This window comes from Vipera ursinii (genome assembly GCF_947247035.1).
Source record: "Vipera ursinii genome assembly, chromosome: 2".
Lineage (NCBI taxonomy): Eukaryota > Metazoa > Chordata > Lepidosauria > Squamata > Viperidae > Vipera > Vipera ursinii.
Window position 1 is genome coordinate 58204409 of NC_139513.1, and position 20529 is coordinate 58224937.

Sequence of the window (20529 nt, forward strand, 5' to 3'; positions counted from 1 at the left end):
GGCTGATTTCAGACAGCTTTTTGTGATTTTTGATGGGTAAAGGGTTAAAGACAGAAAAGGGACCTGCTTGGCTCCCAGAGGCTTTCTGCTGCCATCCTTAAACTTTTCCAAACCACTGAAAATGATCTGAAATTGGCTCAAAAGACCTCCTTCTTTGGAGGATTTGGGATATGGATTTAAGAGTAAGAATGGGAGCTGTTTGTCTCCATTTTTTAAAAATCCCATTTATATCCCGCCCTTTTCTCCGAAGACTCAGGGCGGCTTAAAATCTAAAGCACAAATCAATGTGCTTAGCAATTTCCAGCCTTAATTTTGAATACATATTTGAATACTATTAAAATATGTCACTGAAATGCTATCATTTTGCTGCCAGATTTCACTGGCACAATCTGGGGTGTGGGGGGGTGAGACTGGTAGAACATAGGCAATGCAGGAGAATACACTCTGATTGTTATCCATTCTTAGTTTATGATTTCTGGAAGCACACAATGGTACTTCCTTCATACAGGTTTCTAAAAATGTTCTGCTCCTGGAAAATTACTACATGAAAGAGAATACATAGAAAGAGAATTTTGTTTAAATAAATAGGCAGACATTTGGCTTCCATCGACTACCTCAAATACACTTTTAAGAAATGATTCAATGAGAGAGAGAGAGAGAGAGAGAGAGAGAGAGAGAGAGAGAGAGAGAGAGAGAGAGAGAGAGAGAGAGAGAGAGAATATCTACATAGCTTCTGCATGTTGTTTTAGCACAAATTCCTTTTATTTGCCCACTGCATGCTTAACTATTAGAATGCAGTAATAATGTTTATTTTACATGAGACAGTATTAACACTAGTTATTCTCTTAATGTCAACAACTATTGTTAATATTTTGACTTCACTAAAGTTTTCATCAATGTACTAAATTAAAATTGTTAAGTTTGAAAGGAATCCATCTATTATTATAGCAATCAGACTGGGTCATGCAAAAGGACTGTTCCATTTTTCTCCTGGGTTTCTTGAGACACATCATGCTGGAACCTGGCTGTGAGGTTGCACACTTGCTCCAAGAAATTCAATAAGTGTTCCTCTTTGATTCCTTGGAGGAGGACATCTCATGACGGGAGGCCAGCATGATCAGGAATGGAGACCCAGCCTCAGCCCCAGGAAGAAGCCTGGTCTCAAAAGATCAGAAGAAAACAGCCTGAAATTAGATTGTTGTTGTTAGTTGCAAAGTCGTGTCCGACCCATTGCAACCCCATGGACAACGTTCCTCCAGGCCTTCCTGTCCTCTACCATCTTCTGGAGTCCATTTAAGCTCACACCTACTGCTTCAGTGACTCCATCCAGCCACCTCATTCTCTGTCGTCCGAAATTAGATTACTCCATTATAAAAAAAAAAATGAGGAGAGGGGAGCAAGATCTGCCTACCACAAATAAAGTGGTTTCAAGCACTGTCCAGATGGGGGACAAAACGGAGAATTTAAAACTGGATATCATTATAAATGAGTCTTGAGACTGATGCATTGACAAGCTGGGGTGGTGTTTTTTTTGTCATTAACTTTTTTCATTCCTGTCTACCTGTGATGAATATTCTTGTATTCTGTATCCTGAGATGCCTGAATGCACCTGTTCCCTGATCTGTCCTTAGAAGGGGAGAAAAAAAGGATTTTGTTCTCGGCTGGGTAGTCTGTGTGCCACTTTTTAAAAATCTTTCATGAAACGATGCAGTTTAAAAAACCACTTCATTAACTCATTTCCTTTTGAAGGGCTGCCGATCTATTATTGTCAGAACTAGCTGTAACTAAATTTTGAAAATGCCCTGCAATCAATCAAATATATTTATTTCTTATTTAAAATTTCTAATTGCCTTATATTTTAGGAATACTTCACTGCTTTGAGCATACTACTATTATGGCTGGTTGCACAGTCAGCCAGATGTTTTTTATTGGATTCGGCATTTTTATCCACCTATTGAGTTCTTCCCAAGGACCTGGGATAGGTAAATATTGTGTCTGATGGCATTAAAAGTGTAGTTGCAGGATGTAAGTTGTTCTGAGTAATGCTACCTTTTGCAATTGTCTGATGGTGATTTTATCAGTGCTGATGGTGTTCAAATGGTGCTCTAGATATTTTGGGACTTCATCTAAGTTGCTTATTAATATTGGCACTATCTTTGCTTTCTTTAGGTGCAGTCATTCTACTTCTATTTGCAGGTCTTTCATTTTGTGTTTTTATTCAATTCCATCTTTTTTATTCTGTTGTCTCCAGGCACTGCCACATCCACTATCAACTTTTTTGTCTTTCTTATAAAAAATTGTTAAGTCTGGGGTGTTGTATGGCACGTTGCTTGTTTGTTTGAATTCTAAAGTCCCAGAGCACTTTAGTTTCTTCATTTTCTATTACTTTGACTATCTTGTGGTCTCACCAGTTCTTGCTTTCAGGCAAATGGTATTTCTTGCAGTGCACCATTGTAGTTACTTTGCATGCCATTGTCTGTAATTATTCTGTTTGATCTTTCTGCAGCAACTAACTAGCGAGTCCCCTGTTTCTTCAGCTTCCTTGCAGAGACAATGTTTGCTGTCTGTTGCTGGCATCTCAATTCTGGCTTCGTATGCATTTGTTCTTAAGGCTTGGTCTTGTGCAGCCAGAATTAGTCCCAGATGAAGTTGTGTAAAGGCCTTAAGGGTCATAGCTGACACCCATCATTTTGCATGAGCTGTGAGTCTTGTAGGATCTCCAAGTTGCATTGCACCCTTGAATGGTGAAATGCCCCCTCCCATCCAAAGTCAGGCATGAAATATCTTCAAATCTGGGAAGCCCAAAAAAACTACAACACTTGGTCTAGTTAGCACTGAGTTGGATTTAACTTTCTGAAAGGGAACCTAAGAGATGATTCAGGGATGTAAATATTGTTGGTTATGAAATTTGTTTGGGATTACTTTTATAAGAGTTAAGTGGTGATCTCATTCTAGAAGGCAGGTCCAGGGATAGAAAAGGCATCGTTCCTGAGTCCTAATAGACCCATGTTTAATCAAAGGAACCAAGAGTGCATTAATTCTTCTAGAATTTCTAGCCATGCAGAAAATATGACAGACAAGCAATAACCTAGTCTTATTAGTGCTCTGTAGGTGATGACCAACATCTTGAATTACATCCCAAAGCAAACTGGCAACCAATGTCACTCATGAAGCAAAGATCTCAGCTTTGAGTGGCTTTCTAGAGCAGCTCCAAGAACAGCACATTGTTGTTGCAGTGCACAAGTCTGTGACTAGGACATGAGTGACAATCTGAAGGCCTTCCAATCCATGAAGGGGCTCAACTGGAGCACCAGATGGAGTTGTGCAAAGGCCCTCTTGATACATCCACCACTTATTCTTTGATTCCAGTATAGGGGAAAATCTCTGTCTCTCTCACTCTCTCACACATACACACACGCACACAGATACATACGTAAAGTGAGAACATGATGCTTTTATATAAACCATATAGACAGATGAAGGTGTCAAAATAATTTAAAAAAACATTCAAGAGACTGTAGATAAAAGGGAAATATTTTAGAAGGAATCAAATTTGTTTTTGCTTTATAATTTAACATCAATCCTACAATTATTAAAGGGATGATGAGTTTATCACTCTAAATAGTGAGTAGACATCTGGCTCTCCAAACAGTTTAAATTTCAGCCACAAGCAGCCTAGCCAGCATGGACAATGGTTACATTGTTGAATACTGTATTTTAGCAAAATTCAAGAAAACATTAATTCAGAAAGAACTAATAGATATTGGTCTGATGAAGCATGGTAATTCATATTTTTATGTAAAGTCCAATGCCTACCTATTATACTAAGGTAAAGGTAAAGGTTCCCCCGCACATGTGTGCTAGTCATTTCCGACTCTAGGAGCCGGTGCTTATCTCCGTTTCAAAACCGAAGAGCCAGCGCTTGTCCGAGGACATCTCCATGGTCATGTGGCCAGCATGACTAGATGCCAAAGGCGCACGGAACGCTGTTACCTTCCCACCATAGTGGTTCCTATTTTTCTACTTGCATTTTTACGTGCTTTCGAACTGCTAGGTTGGCAGAAGCTGGGACAAATAACAGGCGCTCACTCTGTTACGGGGCACTTGGGATTCTACCCGCCAAACTGCTGACCTTCTGATCGACAAGCTCAGCATCCTAACCCACTGAGCCACCGCATCATATATATATATATATATATATATATATATATATATATATATATATATATGCAAATTATTCAAATTGCTAATAAAGAATTTGGGAGGCTAAGATGATCATTTCGAACTATTTATGTTCTCATCAGTATATATATGTATATATATATATATATATATATATATATATATATATATATATATATATGTATGTATATATATATATATATATATATATATATATATATATATATATATATATATATATATATATATATATATATATATATATATATATGGGACACTGTGGCTCAGTGGTTAGGACGCTGAGCTATATAAAATTCAAGTAAATTATTATAAAATCTGATTGAAAAGATTTTTTTTAAAAAACGAATCCTAGCAATAAGAGCTGCATAACAATGGAAGCAGGCACTTATCCAGGCAGAAAATAGGCAACAATCTATCATAGAGTCTTTAGCTTGAATTCATGCGTGGAGCAAAATGTTCTATGTAACGGTCAAAAAGGCCTCTTCCAAGGCTATGATTCTGTAAGGGGAAAAAATGCAAAAATATGGCCAATTTTTAATAATCTGTTGTACCATTATGTTCGCTTACATACTGGATTCCATATGTCAACAGTGACATAAATCAACAATCATGTACCATGAATGCCAAGTGAATGTTGTAATTACTTCCCAACATAATTTTCTGGGGTCAACAGTTCAACTATGAAAAATGAGCACATTTACTTGACACAATCTATTTGGTACCTATAGTTTGGCAGAATCAATAGTTCTACCAAACCATTTTGGATTTGCTGAGGATTAAAAACAATCCTGGATGGATCCTGGACTAATTTTATGGGGCAGGTGGGGAAAGGCTGATAAGTACTATGTTATGAGCATAGCCCAGTGTGATCTATTCTACCAAACCACCTGACTTTGATCTCCCCTTCCCTTTGTTGTCAAAGTAGCCTCAGCAGTAAGAAACAAAGTCTAGAAAAAGTCTATCTCTCTGGCTTGCCCACATCCCTAACTTCTACTACCATCTATCTCCCTCTATCTCTCCATCCTGTCAACCACTAGTGCTATTGATATTCCAGAATAGCATGACCCATTACTCCATCCCTTCTCTGGTCTTCCCAATATCTTCCCTTCTTTCCTGTTTTTCCCTGATGCACATCTCTAGAACAATTCCTATATGACTAATTCTACACTTTAGTTTGGTATGACTCAACTTTAGTTGAGTTAGATTCAAATATTGCCACATCTGCATGGACAATAAAGCAAAGGTTGACTTTCTTTTTCATACTAGCCACTATCAGTTTTGCAGAGGAAAAGAAAGATGAATTATTTTATTTTATTTATTAAATTTATATCCATCTCACTGTCCCAAGTGTCTGGGAAGCTCATTTTTTTACAAGGTGTTTTCAACATGGAGCTTAGCTGTTCTCAGCTGACTTTGATATTGGGAATTTTATAAACATTAATGCTTAATCCATGAGCAATTCCAAATTAGTTATCAGAATTATAAAAATGGGCATCAGTCTCTTTCCTTTATTCCTGTCAGATAGAACATTTAACAAGAAGCATGAAATATTTTGTAAATACAAATCAGTGCTCATAATCCTCATCCCCCCTCCTTCTGCCCTCAGTTTGTTGATTGGAGGATATTTGGATTGGCTTTAGATATTTCCTCCACTGGCAGAGAGAATATCCAGTGGGGGAGAGCACATTGTTCTGGAAATCTCATTCTTTGCCCACGAAAGCCTTTCCAAGTGTAGATCAAATTTTTTGGGTTCCTACCAGGTGTGGTTTTCTTAAGTGATGGTGGATCTGCATTTTAAGCACATCCATTCCCACAAAGCCCCCTTGCATCAGCATAAATAGCATGAATTGTGTAGGTTATCATTATGGAAGACATGTCTGCAATATTGTTTTATACATAAATGTATCTTGCAATTGTACATGCACATTTATGCTGCCATCCAACGTATCTCTAATATCATTAGAACACTTATTTAAACAAGTTCTTAAAACCCAGTTCCTCCAATCCTTGGGCTAGAGTGAATGGCAGAGCCCATAACAAGATGAGTGGTTTATTAGAACTAGTGTTATTTTTCCAGATCTGCTTTTTAATCCTTTGATTCTGTTTTTATATTGTTTGTAGCATCATGACTTAAACTGTGTACTGTCCAGTGTCATAGTGGGAAACTTATCCTCTTTTTTACATCCCTCTTCAATTCTGTTGGAAGACTAATTTATACAGTACTTCTAATATCTTTTCATACAGGTTAGTTACTTTTTCTTACAGCCATCATTCGACTTTCACTTTAGTTTATTTACTTCACTTTCATGTACCTATATAGCTATTAGGCAGTGTTTCAATCTTGTGAGATTTATTACAATCTATTAGAAGCAGTATTAAATTAGAACAAGTCATTTTCTGTATAGTGAATTACCCGCCCAAGGCCTAATCTGTAAGTGTTGCTCTTCTTCAATATGGTTGAGATTCTGGTTACTTGTTTAAAAATGAACTTCTTTAAAAAGGATGCTTGAGCTCTGGAAGCACTTAAACTATCATTGGATAGTCTTGCACACAAATTATTTCCTAGCCTAATCCATCTTGGAAGATATTTTGGAATAAAATTGAGAGGGGAGGGAAAATAATTTTATAGTAGAGAAAAGATGAGGAATGAAATCAGACAGAGTTCCTTCACTACTGTACAATGCCAAATAGTTTGTTTCTTTTGAATTGGCCTAGCCTTTCAGCAGACTTTAATGCACACTTACATTCCTATAAAAGACAAAAGCCTTCTCAATATGTGACTATCCTTCCCCCAGCACTGAAACAAGGAGGATAAATATGGGAAGAACCACTTTTTCTTTCATTCAACAACCCTGTAATCCCTTGCATTGGGATGGAATTGGGGAAATTGAATGGAGCTGAGCATTTACTGGCCTGATGCCCTTCCTGACGTCTATGTGAAGCTCACAGCAGATATTTTCTTTTTGCAACCAGAGAGACAAATATCTGCCACTAGCTGAGATCAAACTCACAATGAGGTGTGAGCTCTATCACTAGGCCACCATGCTGCTCATGGAAATAACCACAGTGATTTACTGAAATTGCAATTTGATTATTAATTTGTATGTGGTAGGGATATCGGGTTGGCTATCATTCTGGAGAATACGTATGTTAAAGAAATTATGAATAAGAGCTGATGACTGTATTTTGCTACAAAGATATACTTCATTTTTTTAAAATTCCATTTATATCCCGCCCTTCTCCGAAGACTCAGGGCAGCTTACAAGCTTAGCAGTAGCCTTCATTCTATGTATATGCCTGCTTATTAGGGCTTTCACACACACCCCAAGCGGCATTATTACAAAGTCAGCTTAATTGCCCCCAACAATCTGGGTCCTCAGATTGTTTGTGATATTACCTGCACAGAAGTATTGAAATACAGAAAGTTCAAGATAGATACATAAGATAGATATACAAACCAATCTTTGCATTTGTTAGATGTATATACATATGCTCACTTTTGTGGAAAAAAATAGGTGTGTACATCCTTACCTTTTAAATGAGTCCATTATTAGCAATTTGTTCATCACTGCACCTTCAATCTCACCAAAGAAGTTTCCAGTCTGAAGCCAAAAGAAAATGCTTAGAAGTTTCAGATAAATGCAAATCAACACTGGTTACAATTTTATTCCTATAAAATGATCAGAATTTTTTAACATCATAAAATGAAATCCCAAAGTCCCATTAGAAAGAGAATTCTAAACAAATAATAAAAAGTGTTTTCTTTAATAATTCCTACATGACCCATTTAATGCTCTGCATTTTAATCACACATATAAACATTTAGCTTTATATTATGAAATAAGCTATTTATACTCTATTTATTATGCTAAAAAGGAATTGACTAAGAAAGATAAGTTTGAGATAAGAAAACAAAGTCTTAAGTTGTGAGTTTTCTGGTCAATCCCAAAGAGATTTGGCTAGGCTTTTCCCCTTGACATTCAAATCCCCCATATTTGTAGCACATGTTATTTTGCTGTACAGGAACAACCTTTGTTGATTCCTTAAAGAAATAATCCCAGCATTTCTACATGGGTAAAAGGATGTTGCATGTGTAGCAGAGCTGGCTGAAAGGCTTTGTGGGAGCCTGGCCAGAGAGAGGGAAGTGGGAAGCTCGAACAGCTGCTGCCAGTTTGGGCGTAGCAGGCGTGGATCGGGTGGAAGGAAAGAAAGGGGAAGGAGAAAGGGTGGGTGGAGTGGTTATTGTTGTTGGGGAGAGACCAGGTGAAGCCAAAGAGGAGTTTGGGGTTTTATGTGATTCTTTTCCTCTGAAATAGAGGGAAGGAGAGAGAGAGAGAGAGAGAGAGAGAGAGAGAGAGAGAGAGAGAGAGAGAGAGAGAGAGAGAGAGAGAGAGAGAGAGAGAGAGAGAAAGCGGAGTTTTATTGCTTTCTTTCGCAGGGGGATATCCCGAGTGAAGGAAAGAATGAGAGTGAGAAGAGGGAAAGCTTGCTGGGGTTTTAAAGTCAGGTTTTAACTAGAAAGGAAGGGGGGATTTAACAAAGAGAGACATGGGACTACGAGTGCCGACAGAAGAGAAGGAGAGGCTGGTCGCTTCTGCATCAGAGATCAGCGGCCATCCGAACTTTGATCATTATCACCTGTGCAAGCTGTAGACACCTGTGGAACCAGTCGACATTCCCTGACCGATGGCACCAGACCTTCGAACTTTCCGTCGGGGCCTGAAGACCCATCTGTTCGAATTAGCTGGTCTGGCCTGATGGGGATTATGGGTTTTTTAATTGTTTTTAATCTGTACTACTGTTTTATTGGGCAAGGGTTTAATTCTTTTTTAATTTTTGTATTGTGTTTTTTTGTTTTTATATATGCCCTGTGAACCGCCCTGAGTCCTACCAAGGAGAAGGGCGGTATATAAATCAAATAAACTATAAACTATAAACTATTGTGGGGAGCTGCCCTTGCGGGGTGAGCTGTTGCTGCAGACTATCTTTGCTCGTGCTTTCTGTTGCTGCCTGGAGCCAAAGGGCTTCCGCCCCCCGATTTTCCAAGCGGCTGCTACGAGCCATTGACTATTATTATCACAACTGCCAGGGGGTTGATAAACATTGTCACACACTGACTGCCGTGGCTAGGGGTTGGTCATCTCTGTTCCTGTAAACCCCTTTGATGATAAGAACCTGCCATTGCTTCACTCCATGTGAGTTCCCGCTAAAAAGGACATTCTAGCAATGCCTTGAGAGCGCAGCTGCTGAGCGTAACCAAAAGGGGGGGGCTAGGAGGGCCTGGGCTTTGGCAGCCTCTGAGGGGCTTACACTATTTATTATTTGGATTTATATACCGCCCCTCTCCCGAAGGACTCGGGGCGGTGTACAGGGCAATTAAAACACTATATACAATACATAATATACAAAAATTAAAATAAATTAAACCAAGTAGCCCTAACAATAAAACACATTCTAAAATGTAAAATGTAAAATTTAAAATCTAAAATCCCAGTCCCTCAGTCCAGGCCTGCAAGTTCAAATAGCCAAGTCTTCAGGTAGCGGCGGAAAGAGCGAAGGTCAGGAGCCATCCGGAGCTCAACAGGGAGCTGATTCCAGAGGGCAGGCGCGCCCACAGAGAATGCTCTCCCCCTGGGGGCCACCAGTCGACATTCCCTGACCGATGGCACCCTGAGGAGGCCCTCTCTGTGGGAGCGCACAGGACGATGGGAAGTTAATGCCGGCAAAAGGTACTCCCGTAAATAATCAGGACCCATGCCATTTAGGGCTTTATAGGTCATCACTACACATGAATTCTATGAAGTTTGCTTTAATGAAATACTGATATTGCTGTAAGTGATAGACTTGGCTTCAATTATGCACCTGGGAGTTTGCTGGCAAAGAAATTGCAAGTGAGGCCCAAAACAGAAGAATTGTTCTGTTAAGAGTTTCCTTTTTATATCCAAATTATTTCAGTGGGTAAAATTTGGTTTGAGCATTTGCATTTTATAGCTTGAACACGTTCAGTTCTGAAGACCTGTCTGAGGAATGAAGATTGGGAAGACCGGATGTCAGTCATCAAATAAGTCTAAACATGCCTCACTTTCAGAAGAACATAATTATGCTTAAAATATACAAGAGTTATTAATCAACTTTTAAAGTTATCTTTCAACATAATAATAGGTTAAATAATTTGAAACAAAGGGTATGATCAGTTTTAATTCCCACTATTAGGAAATATTAAAATCTGTGGTTTGTTTATAATGAAACTGTGGAACTTTGTTTTACTTTAGCTAGATTATGTCCTAGAATTTTGTCTTCTACAGAAGTTAATTTGATCTGCTCAATTACTGTATATACAATACAACTAATTTTGTAGAGTATACAATTGTGCTGCTTTTTCAGTAACCCATGACAGAGGATGTTTATAGAATTCCCATAAAAGGGAAATGGAAGCAAATTCCATTATTTTTCAAGTTATAGTCCTGTTTCCATAGATTATATTCATAAGTGGAATTCAATGTAGTTTTTCCACTGACAGAACTTTTCAATTACAGAATCACCTTCATCAACCCTCAAACTCAGTTTTTAAAATAAATTTGGGAAAAACAGGATAAATTCAGTAGAGAAGAAGAAATGAGATATTTATTCATTAGTGTTTGATTATGCCCTGCATCTGAAAATTTCTGATTACCCAATATATATTTTAGTTACTATTGCAAGAACCATTGTCTTATGGTTCTGTGTACTTCTAAAATATTAAATGTTAATTTATCATATTTAAAGTTATCACTGAGGAGATAGAATCCATTATAGTATAAACATTGTTATTTAGTTAGCTGGAAGTTTGACACTAAGGAATCATCTGGTAACATCTGTTCTGGCTGTGACATTTTGTTGAATGGCTTACTGTAAACATTTAGAAATGCTTATGCCTTTTAATAAAAATTGTTAGTCAGAAAAGATGCTATCAGACTTCTGATATTTCACAAGTTTTATATAATTTTTATTGCTGAAAAACTTCAACTAAGTGCTGTATCAGGTTTGGCTAAAACCCAGATCATGTACTGTCTTCTACTTTTACTTCCTTTTTTAATATTTTAATTAATCCTGTAAAATTCTATGCAATTATCAACTGCCATAACATGCTCATATAGAATTGGCAAAATGTTCAAAATCTAAACACAAACATTTCTAAAATTTGGGCAAAAGGCTTGAGGATAAATCCATATTTAATATGTCTTCAGGCATGGTAGACATGTCTGAAGAAGGGGTTATATAACCAAGTTATATAACAAGGGGAAGAAATGGAGGTAGTGACAGATTTTATTTTCCTGGGCTCCAAGATCACTGCAGATGGGGACTGTAGCCAAGAAATTAAAAGACGGTTGCTCCTGGGGAGGAAAGCCATGGCAAATCTAGACAGCACACTAAAAAGCAGAGACATCACCCTGTCAACAAAAGTGCGTATAGTCAAGGCTATGGTCTTCCCAGTTGCAATGTATGGCAGTGAAAGCTGGACCATAAGAAAGGCTGAGCGCCAAAGAATTGAGGCCTTTGAACTCTGGTGCTGGAGAAGACTCCTGCGAGTCCCTTGGACTGCAAGGCGATCAAACCGGTCAGTCCTAGAGGAGATCAACCCTGACTGCTCTTTAGAAGGCCAGATCCTGAAGCTAAAACTCAAATACTTTGGCTACCTAATGAGAAGGAAGGACTCACTGGAGAAGAGCCAAATGCTGGGAAAGATTGAGGGCAAGAGAAGAAGGGGGCGACAGAGAATGAGGTGGCTGGATGGAGTCACTGAAGCAGTAGGCGTGAGCTTAAATGGACTCCAGCAGATGGTAGAGGACAGGAAGGCCTGGAGGAACGTTGTCCATAGGGTCGCAATGGGTCGGACTCGACTTTGCAGCTAACAACAACAAACCACATTTTATGAGCTTAAAAACAGAGCCACCAAATGAAAATACTTTATTCCAGATCATCAAAAAGGAAATTATTTTAGACCCTCTGAAAAGAAAACTTCATGCTTTGGGGCAGGTCATCTTTTTAATACTCTTTTCATCTCATGCTATTCATTATTTCTATATACCACTGGGAAAAGGCATCGCATAACGTTGGATTTTTGAGAAGGCAAGAATCAGATTTCTACTTACCTGTGTGTAGTCTTCTGAAACTAATATAAATCCATTATTATCAATGAGGTAACAGTTAATATTCTGTAAAGTCACAAAAATGTGTGTAAGTCTTTGATTTCGATATTGTATTTTTCAGTTAAGGAAGAAATAATATTCCTGTTTTGATTTTAAAAATAAATCTGTAGTGCAGTGACTGAAGAAAACTTCACTGAGATTCAAGTTGTCTATCAGTGTAATGATCTTGGAAAAAGGAAACTGGAGAAATGTGACAAAGTGCAAGAGTAGACAAACAGATATCATAGGGTTTAATCCACTTGTTTCATGAAGTGACTATTCGAGAAAGGAAAACTGTGTACAAAGAAGCACATTTATGGAATAAAAAACTTTAGATACCAGTATGTACTAGAACAGGGGTGTCAAACTCAATTTCATTGAGGGCCGCATCAGCATTGCGGTTGCACTCAGGGGGCCGGGTGGGTATGGCCTGGGTGGGTGTGGCCTACTGGGTGGGCGTGTCTAGAGTGCGTATGGCCTACTGGGTGGGCATGGCCAACTCTACATCGTTGGCATCAAGGGTGCCTATGGGGGCCTGGGCAGGAGTGGGACAGATCTGAGGGTCTCTGGCAGGAGGAGGGTCTCTGGGCCAGGGCCAAGGCAGTGGGGGCCGTTCCCTCACTGTTTCCAGGATGGCTTCGTGGGCCACATGAAACCACTTCGCGGGCCGGATCCGGCCCCCGGGCCTTGTGTTTGACATGTCTGTACTAGAATATATATGAGGTTTCTGAAAAGAGCCAAAACTGTAACTTAAACAATAAATGCATTGTACTTCTACATTTTTCTAAACCAAGAAATGACAATTGATACTGAAATTAATAATTCTTTCACATATACTTTTAATTGGTGCATTTTAAATTTATACTGACAGATCAAAGTTTTTTCTCAAAAGGTAGACATAAGGGCAGTTAACAGAATATTCACTTGAAAAACATGTATATGTGTATATATATATTGTCTGAAAAATCAGAATAAGAGTATCCTCTCAAACATATTTATTCTCAACATTCAGACTTGGAAGTTTGAATAAAATGAACTTTATGTTAAAAATGCTACTCATTGAAAAGATATTGGCTGCCACATTAAAAGGCAGATTAGTCCTTCAGCAAGACTAAACAGTAAATCATTTCCTGAACTATGCCACTTCAGGTTTTAGTTAAATTGTGGCGGCATAGTTAAATATTTTTCCATCAAACACATATACACACAGTCAATAAAAATATCACGTCAAGGAGAAGACTGGAGTAGATTATTTTTCAAACGTCAATGATTTTTTTTACACTAAATATTTTCCTTTTGGAAACATTCAGACGTGATATAGCACAGTCCATATTTACTACCACATCCATAGTAAATGAGACTTTAGTTTCGAACAAGCAAATACTCAAAGCTAATTCTCCATGTCATCTTCTAAAATTACACCTCAGTTTCATAATCATGCATCAATCTACCCAGTAGATAGAATATCTTTTCTAAACAGAAACTTATTTGTTTCATTTTAGTATGAATACATGCTTTGCATAATTGTCTGCAGTTTCATGGCTAAGAAAAATTGGCTGTGCATGCAGGAAATATCTTGCTTACCTCATCATCACAGCTTATGGAACATCGGCCATCAAGGGATGTGCACTGCAGGACGAGAAGATGGGTAGCATTGAACACAGGTTTACAATTTTCATCTTCTAAATGCAGAGAAATCTGTAACTTTTAGATATGATGTGGTGTGCAATAAAATAAGTATTTATTTTTTTTTGTGTTGGGTTCATAAGCCTTAATGGTAACATGGATCAATTAATTCACTGTTGCAAAATAAGAAACTGAGTCAACCCAAAAGTGCTCTATATTTGAACGCAATGAATATCTCTCTGATCCAAAAATGTTTTCAGACATTTGGAAGAACTGTTGGAAATGAGAAATAAATCTAAGTCATCCACATTTGATGACTTGTGCACCAAATTTTGAGTGGGTTCTCTTGGCACTTGTGTTAAACTCAACTCAAAAAATAAATCCTGGCTCATTAGTCTGTTTAAACCTAACTTCATCTTTAACTGGCAGAAAATGTTTTGGTAAATAAATTCCATCATATGGCCACCATTATCAAAGGATGGAATTTACTCCTGATTCTCTCCAGCTTTATTGCTAGCCAGTGACACAAGGTTTTTAAATATTCAATAATAACATACCTGTCTACTGGCAGTCCAAAATTTCCTTTGGAAAAACTCCAGTTTCATCTGGATACCTACAGCTGATTGAAATGATGAACAATAGGTATTTTATAAGCTGTTTTCATACAGAGATTTAAAAGTCCATTTTTTATAATCTGAAAAGTGTAAAATAAGAGCAGGTATGCAATTTTACATCAAATAAAAGTGGACAATGAAGTGGGCACAAGTAAAATTTAACAAATAGATTTTCAAACTTAGGGGGTCAGAAATGTAAGTAGGGATTTGAGTAGACACAAAGTATCTGGTATTAAACATCTCTGATTGATTCACTCTAACCTCATTTGGAACCTAGTTGGGATTCTTTAGCAAATCTATTATTAAGGAGCCCTAAACAATTCTATATTAATCCTAATGTCTCCAAATAGGAATCTAGATTCCTGCATAGTTCTGAGCAAATGTGGCAATACCTTGGAGTCAAGATTTGATCCTAAAGTGGTTTGTATTTCATTTTCTAAGAAACGTCTTCACTATTTTCTACGATAACTCATGGATAAGCCAAGAATTTTAGGCCCCAAGCTGCAGCTCCAAAACTGGGTTGGTTTATCTATGCATTGCATCAGCAGTTATACTTTTTTTGAAGTATTATATATACTTGAGGACAAGCCAAACCAAAATATCATGAAAAATATGTCACCTGCAGATAAGGTAATTGTGAAAATTTAAAACAAAATATGAAAATTATGTCCTTCAGAATATATTCAAAAGGCATACAATTTTAAGAGTCAGCTTATCTGCAGGGGACAGGTTTTTCATAATGTTTTGGTTAAAAATTCAAGCGTCAACTCATCCTCAGCCTTGCTTATCTGCTTTAAGAACAATAATTGAAGTATAAATAGCCTAAGGAATAAAAATAGCAAACATTTTAATTACATTTCTAATTATGTCAACTACATTCCCTTTATGTGGGCTGAACTCTTATTTTATTGATACATGTTGTTTCTCTACAGAAAAGTGGATGTGGTTTGTTCCCTTGGATTTTTAAAAACTGTCTTGCCCATAGTTGCTAGCAAGGACATTGCACAAATATATAAAGGGGCAGGCCTTCCTTTAAACATTCATATCAGCCATCTTGTCCCTGGGTCTCCTCTACTGCAGGTGCTTCTGAGTTCTAGTAATGCCAAGCAGTTTCCCATCCAAGTACTAACTAGACCTGATCCTACTAAGCTCCTAAGCTTAGATAGGTTTCAGGAAGAACTGTCACTTGCTGAGACTAACTAATGAGCTTATATAATTCTTTTGAAATATTAACCCCTGAAAAAAAGCTTAAAACCTGGGTTGGGCTGTGCAAAACTGTTACTTCATGAGAATGGGGTAAAGTGAGAACTATTGGTTTACTTTTATTGGTTTCAGTCTCACTTTAATGACTGGTTTGGTGCTGTTTTAAATGGATTATGTAGGAAATCAAATATCAGGTAGAGTCTTTTGATCTATTTCAGCTTGCTATTATTCAGGCAGAACACCTGTCATTTCAGTGGGAATTTTACTTGTTTAAAATAGCATGACTAGATTTATCTCTGTTTTCCCAGGTGTGCAATCCACTATGATATCTTACACTTTTTGCACATTGGACACAGATACCATCAACTTAACTATAATATTTGGGATGCAAAACTGAGACTGTGGACTCAAAACAATAGCATGATTAAATAAATGTTTTACATGATATTTTGATGGTATAAAATAATAAAAAAAACCATTTCTCCCACATGAATTTCATTGGGTCAATGAACAGATTTGCTTCAGAGGATGAGAATTAATTTTAAATTCAAGTAGCTACACTGGAATGTAGTACAAATTTTCTTTCAAATCTCAGAGGTAAACATGTTATAAGTTTTATATAGGAAAGTGTATATAAAGAGTTGAAGTACTTAAATTGGTGTATTATTTTGTTCTCTACAGTAAATGTTTAGATGATATCCTATTCTAAGGACTAGTCAAATATATTTCAATCTTTTTGAAGTCAGTATCTGAAGTAAATAGCTGTCCACAACACTCTGAAATCTAAAAAATAATGCATTAAGAATTTATGTGTTCCTGCCTTTCTTCCAGGAATATAAAACTCTTACAGAGGTTTCTCCAGGCATTTTATTTCCTATAATAACAAACCTGTGAGGTAGATTAAGCTGTAAGTGACTGGCCCAAAGCCACCTTGTCAGTTTCCAGGGCTGAGGGTGGACTGATTCCCTCCCCTCCTAAACAATATTATAATCACCTCACCATCCTTAGAACAAAGTAAAATGAATAATCAAAATAGAGATCTCTGAAGGATATTTTACAACAATTAAGCGGCCTTTAATGCAGTTTAGAAAGCAGAAGCCTGGTACATTGACCCTTCAAGTTACTGGATCAGTTGTGGGACAGGGTGTCAGGTTCAAAGAATCAGGACCATCCGTTAAATTGTATTTAAATTAATTAATTTAAATTAATTTATTCAAGCCTATTCACAAGAATCTGGTCAACTAAACTGGCACCAGGTAATGGTCAACTGAATTCAAGGCAGATTGGACTTGGACCGCTTGTGGAAACCCAACACTCTAAACTGAAGATGCAATTAATTCTTTCCCTTTCCATCTCGGTTTGTTGTTCTCCTACACAGAGGTACCTATTATTCTAGTGATCCTCTAAACCAGGGAGTAAGACATCCATAACTACAGCTTTACACAAATGATACAAAGAAGCCATTTGCATATTTTACATCAAATGTCATTATATAGTTAGTGTACACAACTGATAGAAAATAAAATAGGAATATTGTCCATAGTATCCAGACACCATTGCATTAAGGCCCCATTAAGTGAGGTTTCCTTATACAATTACAGCCCATTACTATACAGTACATATACACATCTATCTGAAAATAAGCTCCAAATTGGTCTGCAATACAGAGGGTTAAAACAAACAAACAAAAAACCCCTAAATATTCTCCTATGCATTTCCTCATAATATTCTGATAAAGGAATCAGACAGTAGTTAAGTGGATAAATGCACATTTATTATAGTCATACACACAAACACAAATCAGTCGCAGATACGGGCCCCACATCTTCTGTGTACAAAAATGAGGAAACATTTGTTCCTCTATTTTTAATAAGGATGCTGACATGCTGACATTTATGGAGGAGATTACCTGTTAAGAGATATACAGGATAAATTCCTTAAAAGCAGCTTATCATTTGTTATCATTATCCTCTGTTAGGCATTTCTGTATTTAACATTTGTACAAAATATGTGGCATTTTCTAATCTCTGCAAAGGATAGTACAACTCTATTTCATACAGTGATCTTTAGTGCTCAATATAAACATAAAGTACTTACTATATTGGCTGAGAGCCTGCTAGCCTGAAGTACTCTGCTCTTTCATTTTAAGCCATGTTAAAATACAAAGTCATTAATTACATCCCAGAAAGATGTTGATGCAAACGGCAATGTTAGGATTTTCTTTTTTATAATCTGCATTCATCTTATGGCCCGTCAAATTTTTTTTAAGATTAGGGCAGTTGTATTTGTAATTAATTGCAGGTGTGCCAGGTAAGGTTCCATTGACGTTAACTTCAGAGGTTATATGATAATCACCAGATCCCAGAAAAGCTCCTGATTTTGAAATTGCTTTTTACAATATTTCCCTGAAGCATTAAGAACAGAGAAGCATAAGACCTCATCCTGGATTGCTGGTTAAAGTGGGTGGCACCTGCTTAGCTTCAATCATTTAAAGTCATCAACAAAAATGCAGCATGTTGTGTGTTACTAAAGTGAATGTTTTTTGGCTTCTTTTTCAAATGTTATTAATTTGGTATATTTGTACTAGAAAAAAAGGACCATGTCTCCATAAATGAAGATCCAACCTCTTTCTGGATTGAGCAGGAATATCTAAAAGACGGTTCTAAATTCAGATAATGAACAGCTGGGAACTCTGATGCCAAGAAAACATGTCCCTTGGTTCTCTATTGCAAGGGTTCAAACAGAGGTTCCCTAAAACCGACCTTGTTGGTTTTTTTTGCACTTTCACCATTCACTGAAGTAAATTGTATAATTATAATATTACCAATTTATGAATTCATACTATCACAAACATTCCACAATATTTGTACATTCTGGCTTACATTTTAGCCTCTTCATTTATACCTTTATTTCCATAAATAGAGTATTTCATCTTTCCATTTTTCTTTGATTTAAAGTCACAACATAACTATTTTTTCTTTCATTTCATTTATTAATTCATTACTCCTCCTATATTTGACATTGCAGTCTTCTTTATAAGATCACAGAATATAAAGGTTGGAAGAGATTATGGAGTTCATTAATCCAGCCCTCTAACTGGTACAGGAATCCACTACTATGACATTTCTGCAAAATGGTCATTTAATCATTAAGCATTTTGAATTAAATAAATCATATCTTCCATAAGCAGTTGGAAGATAACAGCTTTATTTAGTTCAAAATGTTTGCTGAAGTTGAAAATGTTACCTGATGTTCTACTAAAATGTACAGCCTTGTCAATTAATAAGCTTTCTAGAACACTGATGGTGAATCTTTTGGGCTCAGGGTTTCAAAAATTTGGGAAGTTCTTAACTTGATTCTGCTGATGTGTCCTCTCTCCCCCAACAGAAGAGAAACAATCTTTTACATATTTATTTATAATTCAATCCACCCAAACTCAAAAGCTGACTTTAGACAATTGCTGAAAGTGTGCTCCTTTTACAGACTGCAGTCACATATATCCATTGCCCTTGCCACTTGAAAATGAGCTTCACTGTGTAAACAATCATCCTGTGGATTGGAAGACAACTGAACTGTGCAGCTGCCTATCACATTTTGCAAGTTGCTTTCTCTTTCATGTCACAACCAATCACAGTTCTGAAGATGACAGATCAGGGAAAAATGGCGAGAATCTATTTTAAGCTTTGAGTGGTGCAGAGTCACATATTTCTTATATTTGTGTTCATTCAGTTTCTTTGGTAACTCAGACAAGGAGAATAGTTGTTGTCCAATGTTGAACATTGGCAAGGCATCTAAAATATTATGACATGTCATCTATGACATGTGTGACATAGGTTTGTCACCATTGTTCTAGAACCACAAATCAATTACATCTTATACAAAACAGTTCGTCAAATATGACAAAGCAACTATGTTTCCACACAGTTGTCAAGTATTAATTATTCCATCTCCACAAAAAGCAAGATTCCTCCCAGAAGTTTCAGTAAAACTTCCCAAATTTCACTGACAGAAAATACTTAGGATTTCAGAAATTTTACCAAGAGAACAATTTTCCTACATTATTGGATACCCTCACAGCCCAGAGATTGGCATTGCATTGTTTCCTAGATTGATTTATTCCCTCTCTGTAGGACTGGTCACCATCACTTGATTTATCTTTAGTGTAGTAGAGGCTGAAAACCTTTCCTTTGTATAGTTTTCTTTCCAGTCTCTAAGGGTTATAGCAGCAAAAAAAAATTATGTAGCTTCATAAACAAATAATCATTGGGAAAGTTCTAGACTCTATTCTGAAGCTTCAAAAAGGGGGGTATTTTATAGGTATGGTCCTTCTCCCCAACCCCCATAAGTATTTCCTATATTTGAACCAATTGTTCTTCATTATCTTTAATACAATGGAGGGTGGTTAGAATCTTTCACCTTCTTCTCCAGGAGGGCAATCAATTTGCACTTTAAGCATATGTAACTCATAAGATCTTCTAGGAAGAAACCAAAAGTAGCATATAACCTCTACAAGAGCAACTCTTTTCACCTCTATGTTCCATAAAGAAAGCAATACTACTAAACAACTCACCTCTGATCTCCTCTGCAAAACTTCTATTTGGTCTCCCTGTTCACTTGCTTGGTGAGCTTGTTCTATGGAACATGACTCCTAGAGCTTTTCTGACACTAACCCAGTAAGAAGCAATCTGTAATGCCTTTTAAGATTCAAAAAGACC

General features: G+C 37.0%; 1 protein-coding gene across 1 annotated transcript in view; it reads right to left on the reverse strand.

Annotated features, from left to right (window-relative positions):
• Positions 1-20529, reverse strand: part of CACNA2D3 (calcium voltage-gated channel auxiliary subunit alpha2delta 3) — a gene marked incomplete at its 5' end in the record, with an annotated part of 613685 nt that overhangs the window by 40305 nt on the left and 552851 nt on the right. Inside the window, 4 exons of the mRNA XM_083353347.1 lie at positions 7735-7805; positions 12336-12398; positions 13956-14000; positions 14555-14616. Coding sequence (XP_083209473.1) covers positions 7735-7805; positions 12336-12398; positions 13956-14000; positions 14555-14616 — 241 coding nt within the window. The remainder of the gene's footprint in view (positions 1-7734; positions 7806-12335; positions 12399-13955; positions 14001-14554; positions 14617-20529) is intronic.